The sequence below is a fragment of the Anarrhichthys ocellatus genome, unplaced genomic scaffold (assembly GCF_004355925.1).
Source record: "Anarrhichthys ocellatus isolate YVR2014 unplaced genomic scaffold, GSC_Weel_1.0 scaffold16, whole genome shotgun sequence".
In the NCBI taxonomy this organism is placed as follows: domain Eukaryota; kingdom Metazoa; phylum Chordata; class Actinopteri; order Perciformes; family Anarhichadidae; genus Anarrhichthys; species Anarrhichthys ocellatus.
The window spans coordinates 5,925,696-5,945,302 of record NW_022280046.1 but is presented as its reverse complement, the minus strand read 5'-3'; the positions used below and the strand labels follow the sequence as shown (position 1 = coordinate 5,945,302).

The 19,607-nt window shown below is 40.3% G+C and overlaps 1 protein-coding gene across 4 annotated transcripts in view; it reads right to left on the bottom strand.

Annotated features, from left to right (window-relative positions):
- The window catches only part of whrna (whirlin a), a 131,135-nt gene that overhangs the window by 32,348 nt on the left and 79,180 nt on the right, over positions 1 to 19,607 (bottom strand). For all 4 annotated transcript variants that reach the window (XM_031855929.1, XM_031855927.1, XM_031855928.1 and 1 more), the window contains 2 exons: positions 11,516 to 11,724; positions 8,588 to 8,624 (listed from right to left, as the gene is read on the bottom strand). In XM_031855929.1, the coding sequence (XP_031711789.1) occupies positions 8,588 to 8,624; positions 11,516 to 11,724 (246 nt within the window). The remainder of the gene's footprint in view (positions 1 to 8,587; positions 8,625 to 11,515; positions 11,725 to 19,607) is intronic.

The window sequence follows — 19,607 nt, the reverse complement described above, 5'->3', positions numbered from 1 at the left end:
CACACACACACACACACACACACACACACACACACACACACACACACGCACAGACAGACAGACAGGTGAAAACACAAGTGGGGCTGTAGCGGCTGATAAGAAGCAAATTAGGTTTGACTGACAAATGCAATATTTACCCGGTGTTATTTGCTGTAATGCATTTTGTTGTCTCTCAAACAACATTCATTTGCTCGAGATCAGGGCCTAAATGGGGTCAGAGCAGATCTAATGATTGAGAATTGCTTTGTGACCTATCCTTAATTAATTAGCTTATCGGTCTAGCTTGGCCTTTGGGCTTCAATTACAGGATGGAAGAAGAATGGCGGAGGGGGGTTGTTTGGAGGGACAGACGATGTGACCGCTGGGATGATACGAATCTACGGTCACCAGCCGAGGGAGCGGTGTCAGGAGAACGCCGAAATGTATAAAGATGAACACAGGTCTCTTTGCTTGTTCAAGCAGCACAATCAGAGGCAGATCAATCTAAAAGAGATTCATATTGATGCTGAGGATGCGTTGACACATTGTGAGGTTAGTCGGCTGGAACAGGAGCTCTCTGGCTCACGTGAAGAAGCAGCAGGGGTGTGAATTATCACCTCTCAACCTGCTGCCTGGCCCTAAGGCCCTGCTGCTACATATCGTTCAACCTTAATGGCCTTTCTCTGTGTCTCTCTCTCTCTCTCTCTCACACACACACACACACACACACACACACACACTCATACTTACAAGAGCAGCATCCAGTCCCCTTACATGTACTTAGTTGTCTTGGCTTATTCTGAGCTGCTGTTGCATCGGCCATTAGCTTTAGCCATGCTTTGTGCTTTATATTAAAGCGCCTGAAAACTTAAATACAAAACATGGCCAAAAGTATATGGATATCAAAACAAGTATGCGGACACTATTGTCAAAAATGTGCCTTGATTGGAACGAAGGAGCCCAAAAACAGCCACAGACCAAAAATAGTCCTCGTCTTAAATTATAAAAAAAGAAACATCCTTATATACAGTACACTATATATGCTCATGCACTATATATATATGAATAAAAGTTGAATTGACAAAAGATAATCTGCTTCATCAGGACTGTGTGGTTGTGCTTTGATCAGATTTGATTGCCAGCCGTATCTTCCTGGCAACACAAGCAAATTCTGATTCAGATGTTTTAATGAATCTTTTATCTAGCTATGAAGTCCCATTGAGATACAAGATCTCTTCTCTCAGGGAGTCCTGTTCAACATGGCAGCATAAGCAGATTCACGTGAAACTATTTGACGCCTATAATACATAAAGTAAAGATGCACCGATACGGATGCTGGAATAACAACTCAAATAGCTGGATTGGGTATCGGTGACAACAAGCCGATCTGATACCATTATTTTAATGAATAACAATTGACTATATTGTATGAACGAGTATTTATTTACAAAGTTAAGAAAGCAATGTTCAAATCAAACCTGATGTTGCCTTGGACATAATCCCTGTTACTTCCACGCAGTGAGGCATACAGTTTATGAATCAAACCCTGGTATTTGATCGGTATTGTGGATCAGCCGATACCTAAAGTCTAGGTATCTGGGCTGAAAAAGCTGAATGGGAGCTTCCCCAACATAAAGGCTGGCAAGGGAAAATAGTAAAAGAAGAGAGCCATACAGGCCATACCACCTGAGTCAAGGATTATTTAAAACAGCAACAAGTTTCCTTCAAGGCACTTTGTAAGAGACCTTAAAATGTATTTAAAGAAGCAAGAACATCTAAGGTAATGACATTTCGCAGCTAATTCCATACCCAGGGTGCATGCAAAGAGAAAGCAGTTTTACCAAGCTCTGAGGGCACCCTGGGGACAACTAAAAGAATCCAATTTGTAGAGCTAGTGCTATAGTTGCTGGTACGAAAGGTTAAAAGGCTTGAGATATAAGCTGGTAGTCTGCCTAACAATGTTTTGGCAATAAATAGCAACACGTGCATTTGTCTCCTCTGGTACAGAGAAGACCATTCATATAAAATGCCTCAAATGACCTCAAATGGAAAACATTTCTTTCTTTATATTTACAAATGCCCAGTTTTGGCCTTAGCCTTTTCAATAGATTATCAATATATGAACATTAAACATTTCTATACATGTACCTTCTATTTCCTTAGAGGGAGAAAGAGTGAATGTCATATATTTGGTCTTTTTCTTAGTTTAGTCTATATGGCCTGATTCAAAGAGGATGCCAATGTATAGATCACTGTGTCATCCGCGTACATATGTATTTTAGCTGGATTTACAAAGTCATTTATAAAAATAGAAAATATGGTAGAAGCTTAAATAGATCCCAGCGGGAAACCTTTGTTTACTGTCAGTGAGGCTGCACAGTGCTGTTTACTGTCTAAGGATTTGATGATATCATTAGTAACTTGCATAGCTGCTGCTTTAGTGCCTGATCTAATCTCTGACGGAGATTCCCTGAGAATAATAAATACTGTTTTAATTGGCCATTTACGAGAGATTTAAATACTAAACAAATACCATAACAGATATTCCAGTCTGAAAAAGGGACAGAAGTCATTCAACTCAGAAGGGTCTCCTCCACCCCTTAATACAGGGAGAACCATAGCTGATTTGGCACCGGGTATGGCATTGGAGAATACACTTAAAAACAGAAGCAGTAGGCTTTGTAATATCATCTGCAGCCATTTTCTTCTGAAAGTAAAGCTCAATCTAATCTGGGCCAGAACATTTTTTACAATCTAGTCTCAATAGAGCTTGGTGAACTTGTGAGGTTGCGGTGGGGTGTAAAAGAAAACGGTTAAAGAGGGCAACATGGGAGAGGCTCAGAGTTTCCTTTTGCAACATGTACGCCTGTCTTACTGTAACCACAGATAGAACCAACTGAAGTAAAATGGCCATTAAAAGTGTCTGCAATATTAGTTCTACCCTCGATTACACTTTGAAGAATTAAGGATTCGACACTTCCAGAACTTTGCAGGGTCTTCCAGATATCTGTATTTATTATGGTAAAAAAGCAGTTTCATTTAAAACAATATATATATATATATTTACATATACTTTTAGAATATTTCTTTCTTTATGTATATAATGTAATGTGACTAATGCATCTGTAAAGAGTCCCATGCAAAGGGTTCTTAGTTCTTTGCTTTGGCTCAGACAGCATCTCTTTGTCTAATGAAAGAGGAAATATATTGATTAAACCAAGGGTTGTCTTTACCACTTATCCTCAATCTTTTAAATACTGTGAGATGGGATTTAAAATAGCCCCCAGCTAGATCAACATCAGCCATTTAGGACACACACCCACCCTTTCACCAGTCCTGTGTCGTTGCCGTACATAAGCAGCAGTGTGTGCTGCCTGATGTTCGTACAAATTCGGATAGGCTCTTCCTGATTGGGAGGCTACACTAGTATTACCCATACCTCAGTTCAGTTGAGGGCAGGGCCTGTGCGAGATAACTATCTTTTCCAACACAGTCTAGTGTACAGACAAATATAACATGGTTCATCTTTCTGGTTTGATGCCTGTCAGATTCATAGTGTGTTCATGTTGGACCCCATTGGGCAGAGTAAGAAGCTGATTAAGGAAATAGAGGCTATAAATACGTAGGCAAAGGGGAAGACAAACAATTGTATTGTCAATGACAATACAATAACCTAGCAATAACACATTTACTCATACGTATATAAAATGCATATATGCCAAGCCGTTCACATGTAAATGCATGCAAACATGTACACATACGCATTAAGATGTATACGCATAAACACGTCACACACACAACAAAGCACCGCACTGTAGCATGGAAAGCTGACTGTTTCTATCTGGGAGATCAAAAGACTCCATCAAACAACAGTTTGTTTTTTTATCAAGGTCAATCTATCGGACGCAGGTTTGAAATGGATGCGCAGCATGGTTTAAACAGCGTGATACAAGACCAACAATATCATAGTGTTGGTATACCTCGTAATAACAGTCAGGATCAAAATCCTGCTACACATGGAGAGAGGAGGACCGCACACCGCTGTGTTACTCACAAACCTTCTACCGACCAACGATGTCTCTGCCTGCTGTTTGTTCACAGATTTGTTGTTTCGTGGCAGTAAGAGCCCTGAGATTCCATCAAGCAAACTGTGCATGAAGTTATTTTTTCCTATAATTACCTTTATGTCATTTATGTTACAGTATGTGGGTGGTGTTTTCACTTGTTTATTTTATTAACGTTATGAGATATAGTCGACATTTTACACTGCAAACAGTAACGCTGTAAATTATAAAAAGTTATAAATTATTAACTTTAAATACTTCTCTCCTGTCTAACTGACATACTAACTGAAAATGTACAACCACTGGCATGCATTGCTGTCTACCACGTGTGTTTTCTGACACTCCCACTTAGGTCAAGTACATTTTAAAATGTAGAGGCTTCAAGCTTTTGCATTGAACATTAGCTTACGATCTTTTCTTCCCTGTAGCAGACACAGTTGACATTTCCAATATTTAACCATAACCGATCAGAGCAACTGAGGTGATACTGAGCAACAACATCATTTAAAGTCTTGTCTCTCCACCTGGTGAATGTAAATCTAATAAAAACCCCTCCAAAATTGAAAAAAAAAGATGCAAACTAGAATTACGGTTGTAAGCTTCTGCCAAACAGTCATGTCGCAGTCCAAAATGTCATCACCTCATCTTTTTATCCTATTAGACATTTGTGTAAAATTGTCAGGTCTCAGTGATTTTCGACCAACAAAATCTAATCAGCCAAATTTGAAGAAATTCCCCCAAGAATGGGGATGGACGGAGAGACAACCAGAATACATAATTCCTCTGATAGGTGGGTTTATTCCTAGGAGCGACCCTCTCAAAACTATGCTGCGTCTAATATTGGACTGCTGATCACATATGGCAGACAAAAGTGTCCTGCTTCGAGGCATTAGAACCTTTCTGGCTAGAGTATAAATATCTCTTTAAAAAGGAAAATGCTGAATTTCTGAAGTCCAGGGGCACAGCATGTATTGTTCACATGAATTGTCTTGGCATTACTTGACTGAACACCTCTGTCTTTTATTATCGGTACTGCCCGGCTCTGCTATAAATAAGAGAAATAAGGGCTGGGTAGTGGAGTGAGGTAACCATTAGTACTGTCATGGTGTGTTTTGACAGCTACAAAGGAAGAGACTGGAGAAAATCTAACAAAAATGAGCTTTGAAACTGAAGATAATGATTTCTTTTGAATCTCAGAATTAGCTCTTTCTCAGCTCTCCCCTCATTGAGGGATTTCTAAATGAACTGTCAGTGTAATGTCTCACACCTGATCAGACTTTTATGTTTGGTCTCGCTTCTAAACCTGAGTGGATTGCAAAGTGTAGAGCTGCCCCCTCGTAGTAGATTAGTCGACTAATGGTCGTTTTGGTCTTAGTCTACTAAGTTTTCTTAAGTCAATTAGTCGTTTTTCATGCTTTTTATTCACACAAAATGACTTATTTCCAATAAACTACTGAGCACATCTCTGGTAAACACCACATTTAAAGTGGTGCTGTTGTGTGATTCTTTGATCTGTTGATAAAATCAACTAACAAATTGGTCAACAAAAAATGTCTTTATTCATGGACAGCCTTAGCACAGTGTCGTATAAAGGTTTACTGATCCCCGACATCAACTCAGCTGGGAAATACGGACGGGCTAAAACCGCATGTGTTGTTGTTTTTTCACATAGAGTTAATGGAAGGATCTGAAATGTCGTGATAAGTTTGGGAATGTTGAGGAAGGATCTGAACAGATGTTTGCATCAAATTCCTAGCTTGTTATTGTGTTTGGCACAGACTCTCGACAGGGCAGACGAGAAACGTGTGAAGCAAAGACACCAGTCATAAAACAGCAACATCGAAGGCTCAGATTGAGCATCCTTTATCACGCCTTCTTGGTTTCACAGTCAACTGTGGAATTAAGCAGAAATGCAAACACAGTACAGATCCCATGCATGACGCTCTCCGAAAGGGACGATTGTAAAAGGTTGCTGAGTTTTGCACCAGGACAAGGAGAACATATAGAAAATCTGTATTTCTGGCCCCTCTTTGCTGTGCAGTCTTTAGTGTCCAGTGGAAAAACTGCCAGAACTGTGAGGTGGGACTGTGGACTGTCCACAGTCCCACCTCACAGTTCTGGCAGTTTTTCATCAGAACAAGTTATTTCTCTGCACACATAAGAGACTGGATGAGAAAGGCAAGTTTCCTGTAAATCCCAGGAGAGGATGAAAGAAACCAAGCGGCCATAAATTCCCGAGGCTGACTAGTGGAGGCTGCTGAGGAAAATAAACTGTTTTTCACACACAACCACCACACACAGTCTGTAATGCTGCTGGTATTATAGATCAGGTTATTTTTATGCTGTTGTAGCTGCAATGCTTTGACTGACGTGTTTATGTGAGACTGGTGACCGCCTTGGTTATTGGTTCAAATGCTTTTAAAAGACCTATACTTGTGTTTTCCTCTTGCAGTTGCCCAAATAATGACAGCCCTTTCTCATTCACAAAGATGGACCAAGCATGATGTCGTTATTCACAACATTGTCAGTTCCAGTGGTGGCATGAATATACTGTATACAAAGTCAATGAGGAGATGAGAGGGAAAAGAAGAGAAACTTAAGGAAAATAATGGAAAGAACTGGACCTGTAGCGAGTCTTAGATGTCCCTGTTTGTGTCCTGTCCCCTACAACAGTCTGTGTTGGATTCTTTTCGCCACCAAGACGATATTTTCCTAACCCTCGACCAAGCAGTAAACTTAACCAGACCTCAACCACAGAGTGAGAAGGCACAAACCTTTTTGTGGTATGGGTATAAGAAGACTTGTTGGTTTGGCAGCCAGCATATAGTGGAAATACTTTATCATCTAATAAATGTCCTGCAGATTGTTTTGACCCTTTTATCTCAGAGCTGCTGTCAGCAGTGCCCCACCCATACACAATCCATCTTAGATATTCATCTGAAAAGGGCATCTTTGACAAAAAGGGCACAGCGGTGTGTGTCGTAGGGCTATGAAATATACTTTTAAAACCTCTTTGCACCCAAGTCTGGAGAAAATATGTTCCTCTCCCATCCAAAATACCTCCCACATCCAGCGTGTCCCTCTCTCCCTCTCTCTCCTACAGTGCTGCTAGAGTACATTGCCTCCCCAGTCTGTCAGGAGAAGAACCTCCATCAGAGCTTCCATAATGAAAAGTGAGCTCTCCCTGTCACCTTCCTCCCCTCTCTCCCTCACCCTTCTTTCTTTCTCTGTCGTTAGCTGCTGTCTCCTCCAACTTTCTCCTCTTATTATTTCCCCTTTCCTAAACACTCTTTCTTGCTTTGCAAAGTCACAGTTAAAGTCAACAGTAAAGTTAGTAGACGGTAGGGCGAGTGAGTTACAAGGATAGTTTGGATTTTTTGAAGTGGCGTTGTATGTGGCATTTATCCATCGTCAGTTCATTACATATGATTGATGGTGCTCGGCATGCCCCCAGTGTGGGGAAACAGACAGTACCAGCACAGGACTGCTTTGGACAGGGGTAGAAGCAAAATATATTATAGACACCTAAAAAAATCAATATCAGCTTAAGTGGACACTAGATTTAGAATATTTTCACTGCTTCACTTTGCTGTCAGACATCACTTTCCAATGGGAACTGAATCCATTATCTATGCTCTCTTCAAAACTTGGACTCCTTTGACAAAAACATCAATTTGACCTAGCAGAGCTCGGGAGCTGCCTTGATCTGTTAGTTTGTTTGTGCTGATGTGTAGTCATACAATAACCCTAACTAACTAACCAATTGAACTTTTGTGTTCTGCAAGGTGAAATTGTATAGTCTAGTATAGTTATATACTATAGTTATATAGTCTTGTGGCGATATAGAGAGCATTGATATAAGTCTTCCGGCTGCTGGCTGTAGCCTTCAAGGGCAGTCTGACAGCAAGGTACAGCAAAGAAAATATTCTTCAAAAATACGAACTGTGCCCTTAAGGACAGCTTCGTGGTATAGGCTAATAACACAAAGCCTGTTAGTGATGGAGTTCCAATGGACTACAATATATTGAGTGTATTCTCAATATAGTGTTTCTAATGTTCCGCCACCGTTATGCATGTAAATAGAGAGGACAAACAAATAGAAACTCCTCTCTCAATATTGACAAAAACATACAGGTTTTGTAAAGAGCTGTAGTATTGAATTGCTTTAGATGGTACAGGTGTTCCTAATAAAGTGGCCACTGAGTGTATGTAGATTTGATAAGCTTGTTTTGGTTATTAATGCTTGAGGGTTGATCCATAAAGACTTAAACATGATGCATACAATCTGTATGTAAAACCCAAAGTGGTCTTTTTGGCCCAGTTCTGAACAGTGCTGCTCTCATCCCCAGTGCAGTTAACCTGCTATACAGCCTAACTATCCATCCCAAATAAAAAGTGATTAGTGGTGGAGTTAACAGACAGTCGGACAGACAGATTATCATTGTCCTGAGAGAAACACACAATAACACAGGTAGTCCTGTGTTTGGTGTGCACACATACACAGACAGAGTGGAAATGAGTCGGACTTTGTGTGCATCTCTCACCTTTCCTGCTGCAGAGGCTCCTTTGTCCATCGAGAAGCTGCAGAGAAGCAGAAGAAGAGGACAAATGAATCACAGAGGGACAGTTTAGTCCACACACACACACACACACACACACAATATGGTCAAAACATGAAAGATAAAAATATCCCCCCAAGAAAACGTCATCTAAATTAAAAAGTGGATGAGTTATTAGCCCGCTCTTGCACTTATACCATCACTCTGATTTGTGCAATATCAAATGACGCTCTTCGGGACAATTTACAGTACATGGACGCTTTGCTTTTCTGCTTCTATATGACCTCCACCTGACCCGTGACATTTAATGTTTTCTCAGTGCTGAATAAGAAGTCATTTTGTGGGATTGAAGATACTTTCAGTGTGCACATACAGTACATGCACTCTATAGTAACAGGCAAACTGATGAGCATATACAGAGAGTATACACACACTAATATTCTCTCTCTCTCTCTCTCTCTCTCATATTTTGGAGCTCTGGTAAAGAGGATTTTTGAACATCATGACTGACAGCTTTTCATCTTTTTGAATACATTTCTCATGTACCGTAGGTTGATGCAGTAAATGCACACTACCACAGATTTTTTTTAAATCTTCGTCATGGCTGTCATGTTTTCTTAAGAGATGTTGGCTTTTTTTTTAACTTTTACAGGAATTGTGAAACGTCCATGTCCTCCAGGCAGGCTTTTAAATAAATATAAAGCACAGACATCAAAATGTATGTCACAAACGCACACCGACGCGCTCTCTCTGCAAATATAAAAGTGTTTTGAAATGTGTGTGTCACTTTTTCAGCCCCATATTCCTGCGCGAGTGAAATGACTCGAGTAGCTGTCTTTACATCCTCAAGTGCCCACGAAGTAAGAGGCGTTAAATCCACGAGTGAACGCGACAACTCAAAGCACTGCCTTCAGGGACAGAAGTAACAAAAAAAGAAGATAATTAATGCAGAGTCAAAAAAATACTGCAGTTCCACCTGCAATGGAACTCAGCGTGGGGAGACGTTTTGGGATTGAAATTAAATTAGACCGGGTGACTTTTGAGACCAACTTAGCCATTTAGTCCATTCTCTCATACTGATTTTTCAATTGTCTCCTCCTTGGCTGTTCTCTTTGTACTGCCAGATAATTGGTCGTATTTAAGGAACAGATACTAAATGAAAAACTGTGTGCAGCACTAATTTAAAGTCCTATCTAGAATGTAAAATAATTCAAAGGAATAACAGTGTTTCATGTAAGTTTGTGAATGCAGCATAGTAAAGACACTAATTAGTTAGTAAAACATTAATTTAGGGCAGCACAGCACCTAGTGTTTGATCTTGTGTAACTACCTCCTGGTGCATATTCCAATTTGTTCCCTTTTGGATTATTAAACATGTGAAATTAAAATTCAACAAGAAAAAAATTGCTGTTGTTGCAGCTATGGCTTAATGTGTGGAGAGATGCCATGGTTTAAAAAAATGATTAAACATACAGGGAACAACCATCTGTCTCTCCGTGGCAAGTAACACTTTATTAACTCTGACAGAACATCACCTTGTGGGGTAAATGTTAAATACCCGTCATAGCCCCCGTTTATTTGGGAGAAACAGAGGAATTACACGTTCAGAGTTGTCGGGCTGTCAGGTTGTGTGTTACTGAACTGATGAGAAAATGAGTCTGGCATTTACAGCAGACTTTAATTTGGTTGTTGGGGATCACATTTATTCCAGGTCATGAGCTGCAGATGAGTTTCTCAGGTGTGGCATTTTGAAACGAGCTCTAGCATTTTTCCAACAGAGCTGCATATTGCATTTTTATATCTGTGAAAAAGGAGCGAATGAGAGTTCTGAGTACTGACGGACGCCTGATCAGATTCAGCTGTTAAGGAATTTGGCATCTATTTAAAAATAATCAGAGGATTCTTCTTTCTTGGTGTTATCTCTGTGAAGTCTTTTTTACTGCTGCACTGCTCAAGTTTAATTCTTTCTTGTGCCAATTTTCATTACTGAAACTCACATAGTTTAGAAGAAAGTACAACATCTTTGGTAATTTTGTCAGTGTTCAGTGACAAGTTAAATCAGACAATGTAAAATGAATTGTGATAGTAAGGTTCTTCACTTCTTGGTAACTCTCATAGCATTTGAACGTCTGTGTAAATTGCAACACTGCAGGTATTGTATGTGTCAAACTTACTCATCTAATGAAAGTGATGTAACATAATAACGTTACATGTAATATAAATACAATTTTGATTATGTGTCCCTTTGCATTTTCAATCAAACCACCCGAATAAATATTATTATAAATTGTGCCATTGTAGAAGCTGTTAAAGTTAGAGGTTTATGTGGAGAACGTCCTCAGCTGCCTCAGAAGTGCTGCAGTTAATGCAGAAAACTTACACTTTGTTTTTTTTTTTAACAAATAATTTTAAAAAAGAGGCAGGCAGATGTTGTTACTGTTGGGCAGAGCCAGGCTAGCTACTTCCCTCTGCCTTAAGCCGCTAAGCTAATCGTCGCCTGGAAGCATTTTCATATTGAGAGTACAGACATGAGAGCGGTATCAATCTATTTAAACTATTCTTAGAATAAGCATTCTTTTCTTCAAATAAGTCAAACTATTTCTTTAATTTTATCTTAATTTGGGTCTCACAATATTATTATATATTTTTTTTAAATCACCTACATTAAAGCACTTTGAAAAAAAGGAATCTTATTTCATTTTAATTATAATCGCCACTCTTTGTTGCGTTTGCTTTTTGATAATAATGACTAGCCGAAAGACATTTGTAACAATTTTAATTCATGCAAATGCAAATATGCTGTCGATACTTTAATAATCAATAAACGGTAAAAACAGTAGCATTAGCAAGGCAGAGTAACAATACTTTGTGTGGGCTTAGACCAGATTTATTTTAGGACCAATCAAAACTCACCCTGCCATGCTGCTGTTGGCGGAGCTCTCTCCGATCTGCGAGCTGGCGATCCACTTGGTCTCGCCCACCACCGTCCTGGCGTGCGGCAGGCGGCCCACGTCTTTCACCGTCATCATCAGGTGCTGTGACGACTTCAGGACCCTGACGGCTTCGTCGTGCGGGATGCTCAGAAAGCTGCGGCCGTTCACCTCCAAGATCTGGTCGCCGACCTGCGGGTAGCGGAGCGAACACAGACGCATGGCGGGGGGGACTGAGCAAGGTGGTAAGGGTGGACCGGGCAGACACTGTCGCATGCACAGGTTCATAGGTCAAAGGTCAGAGACAAGAGGTGGTGGAGGTGTATAAAAAAACGTTTTAATGGATCAGAGTGAGATAAGCAGGGTGTAGGTTTCTTGTCAAAAGTTATGGCAGCAGAACAGAACAACAGAAATAATTAGGCCACAGAAGGAGTAAAGTATGCTCTGCTTGCTGCCAGGTTCAACACCAGGACTGTTCAATATGTAATGGAAAAGGCTTTGATATGTAATTCACATTCTATCACAGGGCTGAGCCTGAGGGCAGCGGCAGCAGGAGTATAATGATGTCCATACTAAACACCACCTTGGACCGTACCTTCTATAATGAGCTGGCGTATTGGCGCATTTGTCTAGCATTTTACTGTCTGTTTCTTTGTTCTATTTCTACTTAACTCTGGTCAGCCAACCAAACCTCACAACCACTTCAATGTTCTCTTAGAGCAGCAGCCAACGCGAACTTGACATTAAAGACATTCTGAATCTCATAGGTTTTAGTTTCTTAGGTGCTTTCCAACAACCCGAAGTGACCCAACACCACATCTGTCATTGCTGAAGCACTGCAGCACATCTGAGGCAGCTGAGGACATTCTCCACATAAACCTCTACCTGCTTCTACAATGGCACAGTTTATAACCACGTGTAGGGCTGTTTGACTGAACATGCAAAGGGACACACAATCAAAAGTGTATTTACAGATGCAATCAATCTAATCTAATCTAACCAGCACCACTGCAGCGTGAACACACCCTGCTACCACAGCAAACACTTTGTATCCGGGCTGTCAGGCTGAGCTGAAGCCTCAGGGATGCGGGACAGATTTGAAGACAGATTACAAGCTGTTTGTTCCAGCTGTTTGCATTACAAAAAGGCATGGGAAGGAGTCAATAAGCTGCTTCTTACGGACTTTATATAGTATTTGACAACACTAGAGCTCAGTTTATTGTGAGCTCTGCTCGGTTTATCTCAGGTTCACTTGGATTTGACACAGCTTGAGAGCACACATGGCTTTGAAACGTGCATGCACAAAAGAAGCAGACACACAAACACACCGCCATCTTTCTTCTCTCTGTCACTTGAAGAGAAATACCCTTCTGACTTGAGTGCGGTCGTGATAAACATTATATTATCGTATCATACTCATCAATTTACAATTGTTGTCACTGCGTACAGTAATAGACAGCTGTCTGGAAACTACGTTCAGAAAACGCTTAAGCTGTTTCAGCTAAATAAAATGTGAATGAGTCCTCAGCCTTTGCTATGGCACTCCAAACTGAGCTCAGCTGCATCCCGTTTGCACTGATCATCCTGCAGATCATCTCTAGAACTCGATAGGCCTTTCTCACCGCAGACATTTTGACTTGTCACAGCAGGAAAAGCACGGGTGTTACTAATAACATGAACAAAGGCACTGCTGCTTTAAGTAAAAGTAACAATATCAATGTACGAATACTGTTACAAGCATGGTCTTCAATTCAAAATTGTACTTAAACTACATGCAGTATTGTCATCAAAATATACTTAAAGGTACTTATGCAGAATGGCTCGTTTTATTATTGGATTGGAACCATTTTCGAATTAGTACGTAAGCATCACTAATGTTGTAGCTGGCAATGGTGGAGCTAATTTGAACTACTTCATATACTGCCAGGTAGCTTAACCTGTAATAATACATCATAATGTATGAGCTATTTCTTGTTGAATATTGCTTATATTTTGTATTAATAATCTAAAGTGGAAGTGTATAAAATGAACATGATATATGTGTATTTGTCACGTGTAATTTCCTTTGTAAGTTGTATAAAACTGTTCTTGAGTAAATGTATCTTTCTAATAATACCACAATGCAATATGTCCCTTTTTATCGATGAACAAATTGCATCTGTTAGTCATAATAAATAATAAATGATAAATGGCATTTCTAGCCGACTACTAAAAGCGTTTACCTATTCACACACATTCATTCACTGACGGCAGAGGCTGCTATACAAGGTGCATCCTACAAACCAGGATAATCTACATGCTCATTTACACACACTCACACACCTATGACACATATTTCAGGAGCAAATTGGGGTTCAGTATCTTACCCAGGGACATTTTTACATGCAGACTGACTGGAGGAGTTCCAATAAGTGTCTGAAATCTCTAATTTCCTGCTCACTAAAGAGTAAGCCCCTAAATCCTGAGATTCATTGAAGAAAACCTGCTCCAGAGTGCACATGTCCTCCCACTGGGGTGAAAGTCCTCCTTTCAGCATGACAGCTAACAGAAGCATGCAGTCAAGACAATGCTGGAGAGGCCAGTGTATAAGTCTAATGTTGTTAAATAGGCCCAGTCAAAGCCCTGACTGGAACGCCACAGTGGAGAGACACGAGGATGACGGCTCACAGACGTCCACCATCCAATATGACTGAGCTTGAGAGGACCCATCAGGAAAGGTGGGAGGAACTTTACCGAATTCAGACGTGTAAAACTTGCAGAGACTCGCCCTGGAAGACTCTTCAATACTTTCAATTCCCTGACACATCAGAACACGCATCATTGCTGCTTCACCACCAGGATGACAGAAGACATGTTGACATGTCACATCAGGAAAAGCACAGGTGTAAATAAAAAAAAATAATGATTCGGTTTCAGGACATCGCTAAAACCTGCTTGAATAGCTTGAACAGAACAGGGCCGTCTTTAAGGTTGTTAGTAACACCTGTGCTCTTCCTGCTATGAGAAGGTCTGCTGTGAAAAGCGCCTATTAGTTGCTATGGTGATAGGGATTGGGGTGATATGCAACCAGGCCTGTGGTCTGGAATCAAACCAGGGATGCTGCAGTTACACACAACCGACACACACAGGCTTTTTATTCTGGATGTTACGGGCTCTCTGGTCGAGTGGAGACATGAGTTTGGAGAAAAATAAATCAAAATGTGAATAAAATCATATGGATGAAAACCTGGTAATATATAGTGGTACATGGCATTGTTTACTGTTTTACATCTTTCCAATGTGAAATCCACATTATACCTTTGCCTGCACTACTGTATCAGTCATGCAGTTTGTTAAAGCACTGCTGTGTGCCAGCACCAGTTAATCAAGTCAGATTATTTGCACCTGTTGTATTTGTATAAATGATTGAAACTTTGATTTTGACTCTAATAACGCGCCGATTAAGTTTTATGACCCTGCGAGGCTCGTTGAAAACCAAACTGTTAATTACAGAGGAACGAGTTAGAGAATGCCAATACGCTGTCATTGTCCTCCGAAGAATGTCTTCATTATTGTAATCGATCAATGTTCCGGAAAATTAACCCCTTCACTCACTGGCGTTCGAACATAAAACACTAACAACGGCATCACTGACATCTTTCCTCTCCCCTCACTCAATCTCTCTTCTCATTATTCTGCTCTTCCTCATTATGCTTCTATTTGAGAGTAGATGGGCCCTGTCCTGAGTCACAAGCAAATCACTTCTTGTGATTAATCTCTCTGTCACATCAGAGGCGCCGCCACAGTGCTGCATTCTGGGCAATTAAACAACAAACAGTGGTAATGATGATTAAAGCTCTGATCGATGCTGCGTGTACAGCATGGACTGTACATAAGAAGTAGATGCAGTCGCCGTGACGTCACCCATTGTTTTGTGTACGACGGTTTTAAAGCCTTGAGTTTGGCATCTTGGATTTTTTTAGGTGACCAAAATGTAAAATTTGATAAACTGTCAACAACTGAAAACCATAATTTACTTAATGAAGATCATGCTGTATCAGAGATGCTCACTAGTCATTTTCTGGGAGTCCAAGTCAAATTTCAAGTCTTTTGTGGTTGAAATGACAAGATTGTTGTAGGCTACAAACAATCTTGATAACATTATTAGGTGTGCAATAGTAACGGTAACCTTTACTTTGGTGAGTAAAGCTCCAATCTTCTAATTATAAATCCTCTATGTCCACAAGGATTCCAGCTGCAGCTGTAAACATACACCTGGATGTGACTGAGAGTTCCCTCAGGCCCAGGCAGGAGGAGGGAGAAGTGTATTGAGAAAGGTTAATGTGGTTCCATAGTGACTCTACGGTCTAATCCATGAAAGTAAGTAGAAGTAAACAAGCTGCCATTACCCTGGTGGCATCCTGCTTGTCATATGTAAAGGACTTCAGAAGCTACAGCCTCACTCATCCACTGGAACATGTTCCTTCATCACAACAAACACACACACTGTCGTTTATGTTGACTCTCCACACACAGTCCTGCTGCCATAAGTACTCACTCACCAAATGTGTATTACTCCACACAGTTGAAAACAATCCCCAACAAATGCACTATTTGTGTTTTTTATGAAATTAAACATTGTTTGTGTCCCATTTGTAAAGATTTCCTTCAGTAGGAACAGATGGGTATCGTGGAATTGTAAAGTAAAGAGAGATGGACTATTTTAGGTTTGGTTTCATAAAATGTGTGGACAATAAGAAAATATATCACAGTGATGTTTGAGCACCTAATTCTAATCAGTTCATCCTTGAGTCCAAGTGGTCCTTTGTGTCAAATGTGAAAAATATTCCCTCAAGGCATTCCTGAGATATCACATTCCTGAGAATAGTACGGACAGACAGACAACCGAAAACTGTCACTGGCACAAATGCATATAAAACTTAACCTGAAGAGACAACTGGATGCTGCTTCATGAATTCATCTTCATGCATCTCCATGAAATCCAAATTCTTCATCTGACTGAAAGTATTTCATCTGAATGCAAAGGAATAAATCATGGATTGCAAGTTTGTTGATTTAAAATCATTTGCAGCAAATTTATTGTGTAAACCAATGTTGCCTAAAGCTGCAACATTCCTTTTCGCAGCACTTTCACAATGTCGGTCAAAAGTGGTAACAAAGTTCTTTTCCCCAAATCTACAGTCTTAACTACTTCAGTCTAATGTCTGAGTAGCATCCGCATTCATTCACTGAGGCTAAAGTCCTTATTCAGAATGAGCGAGATCCGATCAGCCATCTGTAGAGCCAGTGAACCTGAATTTCTTTAGACTAAGCCCCTGCAGTAATGGCAGCATCATCAGAGTGCAACACATTAATCAGATGGCAAGTAAACATATGGCCTCTGAAGCGTAATCTGCAATAACAGCACTAATAAACTAACAAACTGGCAGTAAAAAGATTGAACCAAAAAACTACACAATCACTTATAATCATTCTCTCTCCACTGTGCTGCCTTACAAATTACCCTTAAAAGTAGAAGATTCCCTCCAATTGTAGACAGATTTAAATGCAAATTAAAGTGCATCACTTGGCATGTGGTAAGTGATGGATTATATCCCTTGTCCTCTTCTGCTCACACTAATTGCTCCCCAAAAATATATATATATATATTCTGGCTTCTTCCTCAGCTCTTTTCTTTCTTTCTGCTTTTACGAGAGGACTTTGTGATCTCCTGCTGGGGAATGAGCACATTTTTGAGTTGTGGCAAATTCCATCACTCAGAGAAGGTCGTACTGTATGTATTTAATCAGTATTGCATGAATCCCAGTGTGTCTTTGGCGGTAGAATTGCGGTCCCTAATATGTTTTTGAGACAGTGCAGCAGAGCAATGATGGATGACAGCAGAGGCGAGCAGACAGATTATTGTGTTCCCTTTGAGTCGTCCTACTCGAGCGTTTGATCAGGAGTACTGTCAAAGATTCATCTGACATTATCAGAGCTGTGTGGTGAACAGTGAGGGCTAGACGGCTCAGGGCTGAATGGTGGCGGACACACAGAGGGGCGATAGAGGGATAAAGTGGCATCTCCAGACCACTGATCCCGAAAGCTACATTAAGAAGAGTGAAGCCGTTTTATCTCGTCCTTTGGCACCTCTTTCACTCAAATGCTTCCTGCTGTCTAGCCAGCTCTCTCTCAGGTCTGTGTGTGTGTGTGTGTGTGTGTGTGTAAGGGAGTGTGTCCTGTTGGTCAGACTTATCTTTTAATAATATGTGGTTGAAGTGTAGACTTTCAGCTTCAATCCAATGGATATAACAAAAACACCACATTAACCGTTTAGGAATTACAACCATTTTTACACAGTCCCCCATATTTTCAGAGGCTCAGAAGTAATTGGACAACTGTCTGATAGATGGCTTCATGGAGAGGCGTGGCCTGTTCCCTCGTTATTCCATGACGAATTAAGCAGATAGAAGGTCTGGAGTTGATTCAAGATGTTCCTTAAACACTCAGCCCACTCAGGACCAACGAGGTGTCAATGCAAGTGAAGGAGGCCAAATACATCTATCAGATAGCAGAAACATTAGGATTGGCTAAATCAACAGTTTGGTACATCCTTAAAAATAAGGAATGTACTGGAAAGCTCACCAACACCAAAAGGCCCGAAAGACAAGGAAAGACATCTAAAGTGGATGATCGTAGAATTCTTTCCTTGATGAAGGAAAACCCTTTCATAACATCTCCTGAAGACAAGAATACTCTGGAGGAGCTAGGCCTGTCATTGTCAAAGTGTACGATCAAGAGCTTAACACATCTAAACACAGAGAGTTTACCAGAAGGTGCAAACCACTGGTAACACTGAAGAACAGGAAGGCCCGATTAGACTTTGCCAGAAAACAGCTGAAAAAAGCCTGACCAGTTTAGGAACAAGATTAACCAAGATTAACGTGTACCAGAATGATGGGAAGAGAAAAGTATAATGAAGAAAAGGAACGGCTCATGATCCGAAGAAAACCACATCATCTGTTTGACATGGTGGAGGCAGTGCTATGGATGGGCTTGTATGGCTGCCAATGGAACTGGGTCACTGTTGTTCATTGAGGATGTCAGAGCTGAGAGAAGTAGCAGGATGAATTCTGAGGCGTTTAAGGTTATACTATCTGCTCAAATTCAGGCCAATGCTTCAAAAATGATTGAAAGGCGCTTCTCAGTGCAGATGGATAATGACCCAAAACATACCGCATAACAACGTCAATTTGAATATCTTGTGTGCATGATTATCATGCAATTGACAGACAATGTTGATATTGGCATTGGTATCAGCTGACAAGGTATGTTTATAAATGGCAGTGGCACGGCCTCCCTACTCACTGTACCTTGCACATGTTTAAAATAAAAACATGAATATATGAACCTGTGTATTATTTGAATAGCTTAGTATTGAACGCATAATAACAAGGTATGTTTATACTTGGCACTAGGCCCAGTTTAATATAAAACACAATTCTATACAATATATATAGTCGGGGGTCCCTGCCCCATCTCTCTATCAGTTTGGGGGTCCTTGGCCTGAAAAGACCCCTGCTTTACATTATGATTTCATACTTTTCTCTCAATTATCTGCTGCACCAGTGTGTAGATAGAATATTGGCAGTTTTAGTGTCTCCTTTTTGTATTTTTTATCCTTAAAGTTTTATTTCTTTAAAAAAAGGAAAAATATCATGGCACTGCTGTGTTAAACATCCTAGTAATGAAAATCCACTAGCTTAAAGTCTTTTTTAATTAATGTTGAACAGCTAGCAAGCAGAAAGGTAACAGTTTGTCTTTCTGGTGAAGTTCCTTTTAAAATCTTCAAACTCGTAAATGGTTCTGCTGGGAATCGAAGCATGCCCAGCAGTGGTTTTAGTTTGAACAGATCTTTAATTTACCTTGAATGTAGCCCTAAAGCCAGACATGCACTCTGCGGCTGTGTCAGTTTATCTGACATGTGTCTATCCTTTGCTGAGTAAATCCCACACTGATGTTGGGTTTTACTCAGCAAAGTCTTTCAAATAACAAAGTGAACCTGCTTTCTGGTGCAGCCTCTGCAGTCTTGTTAG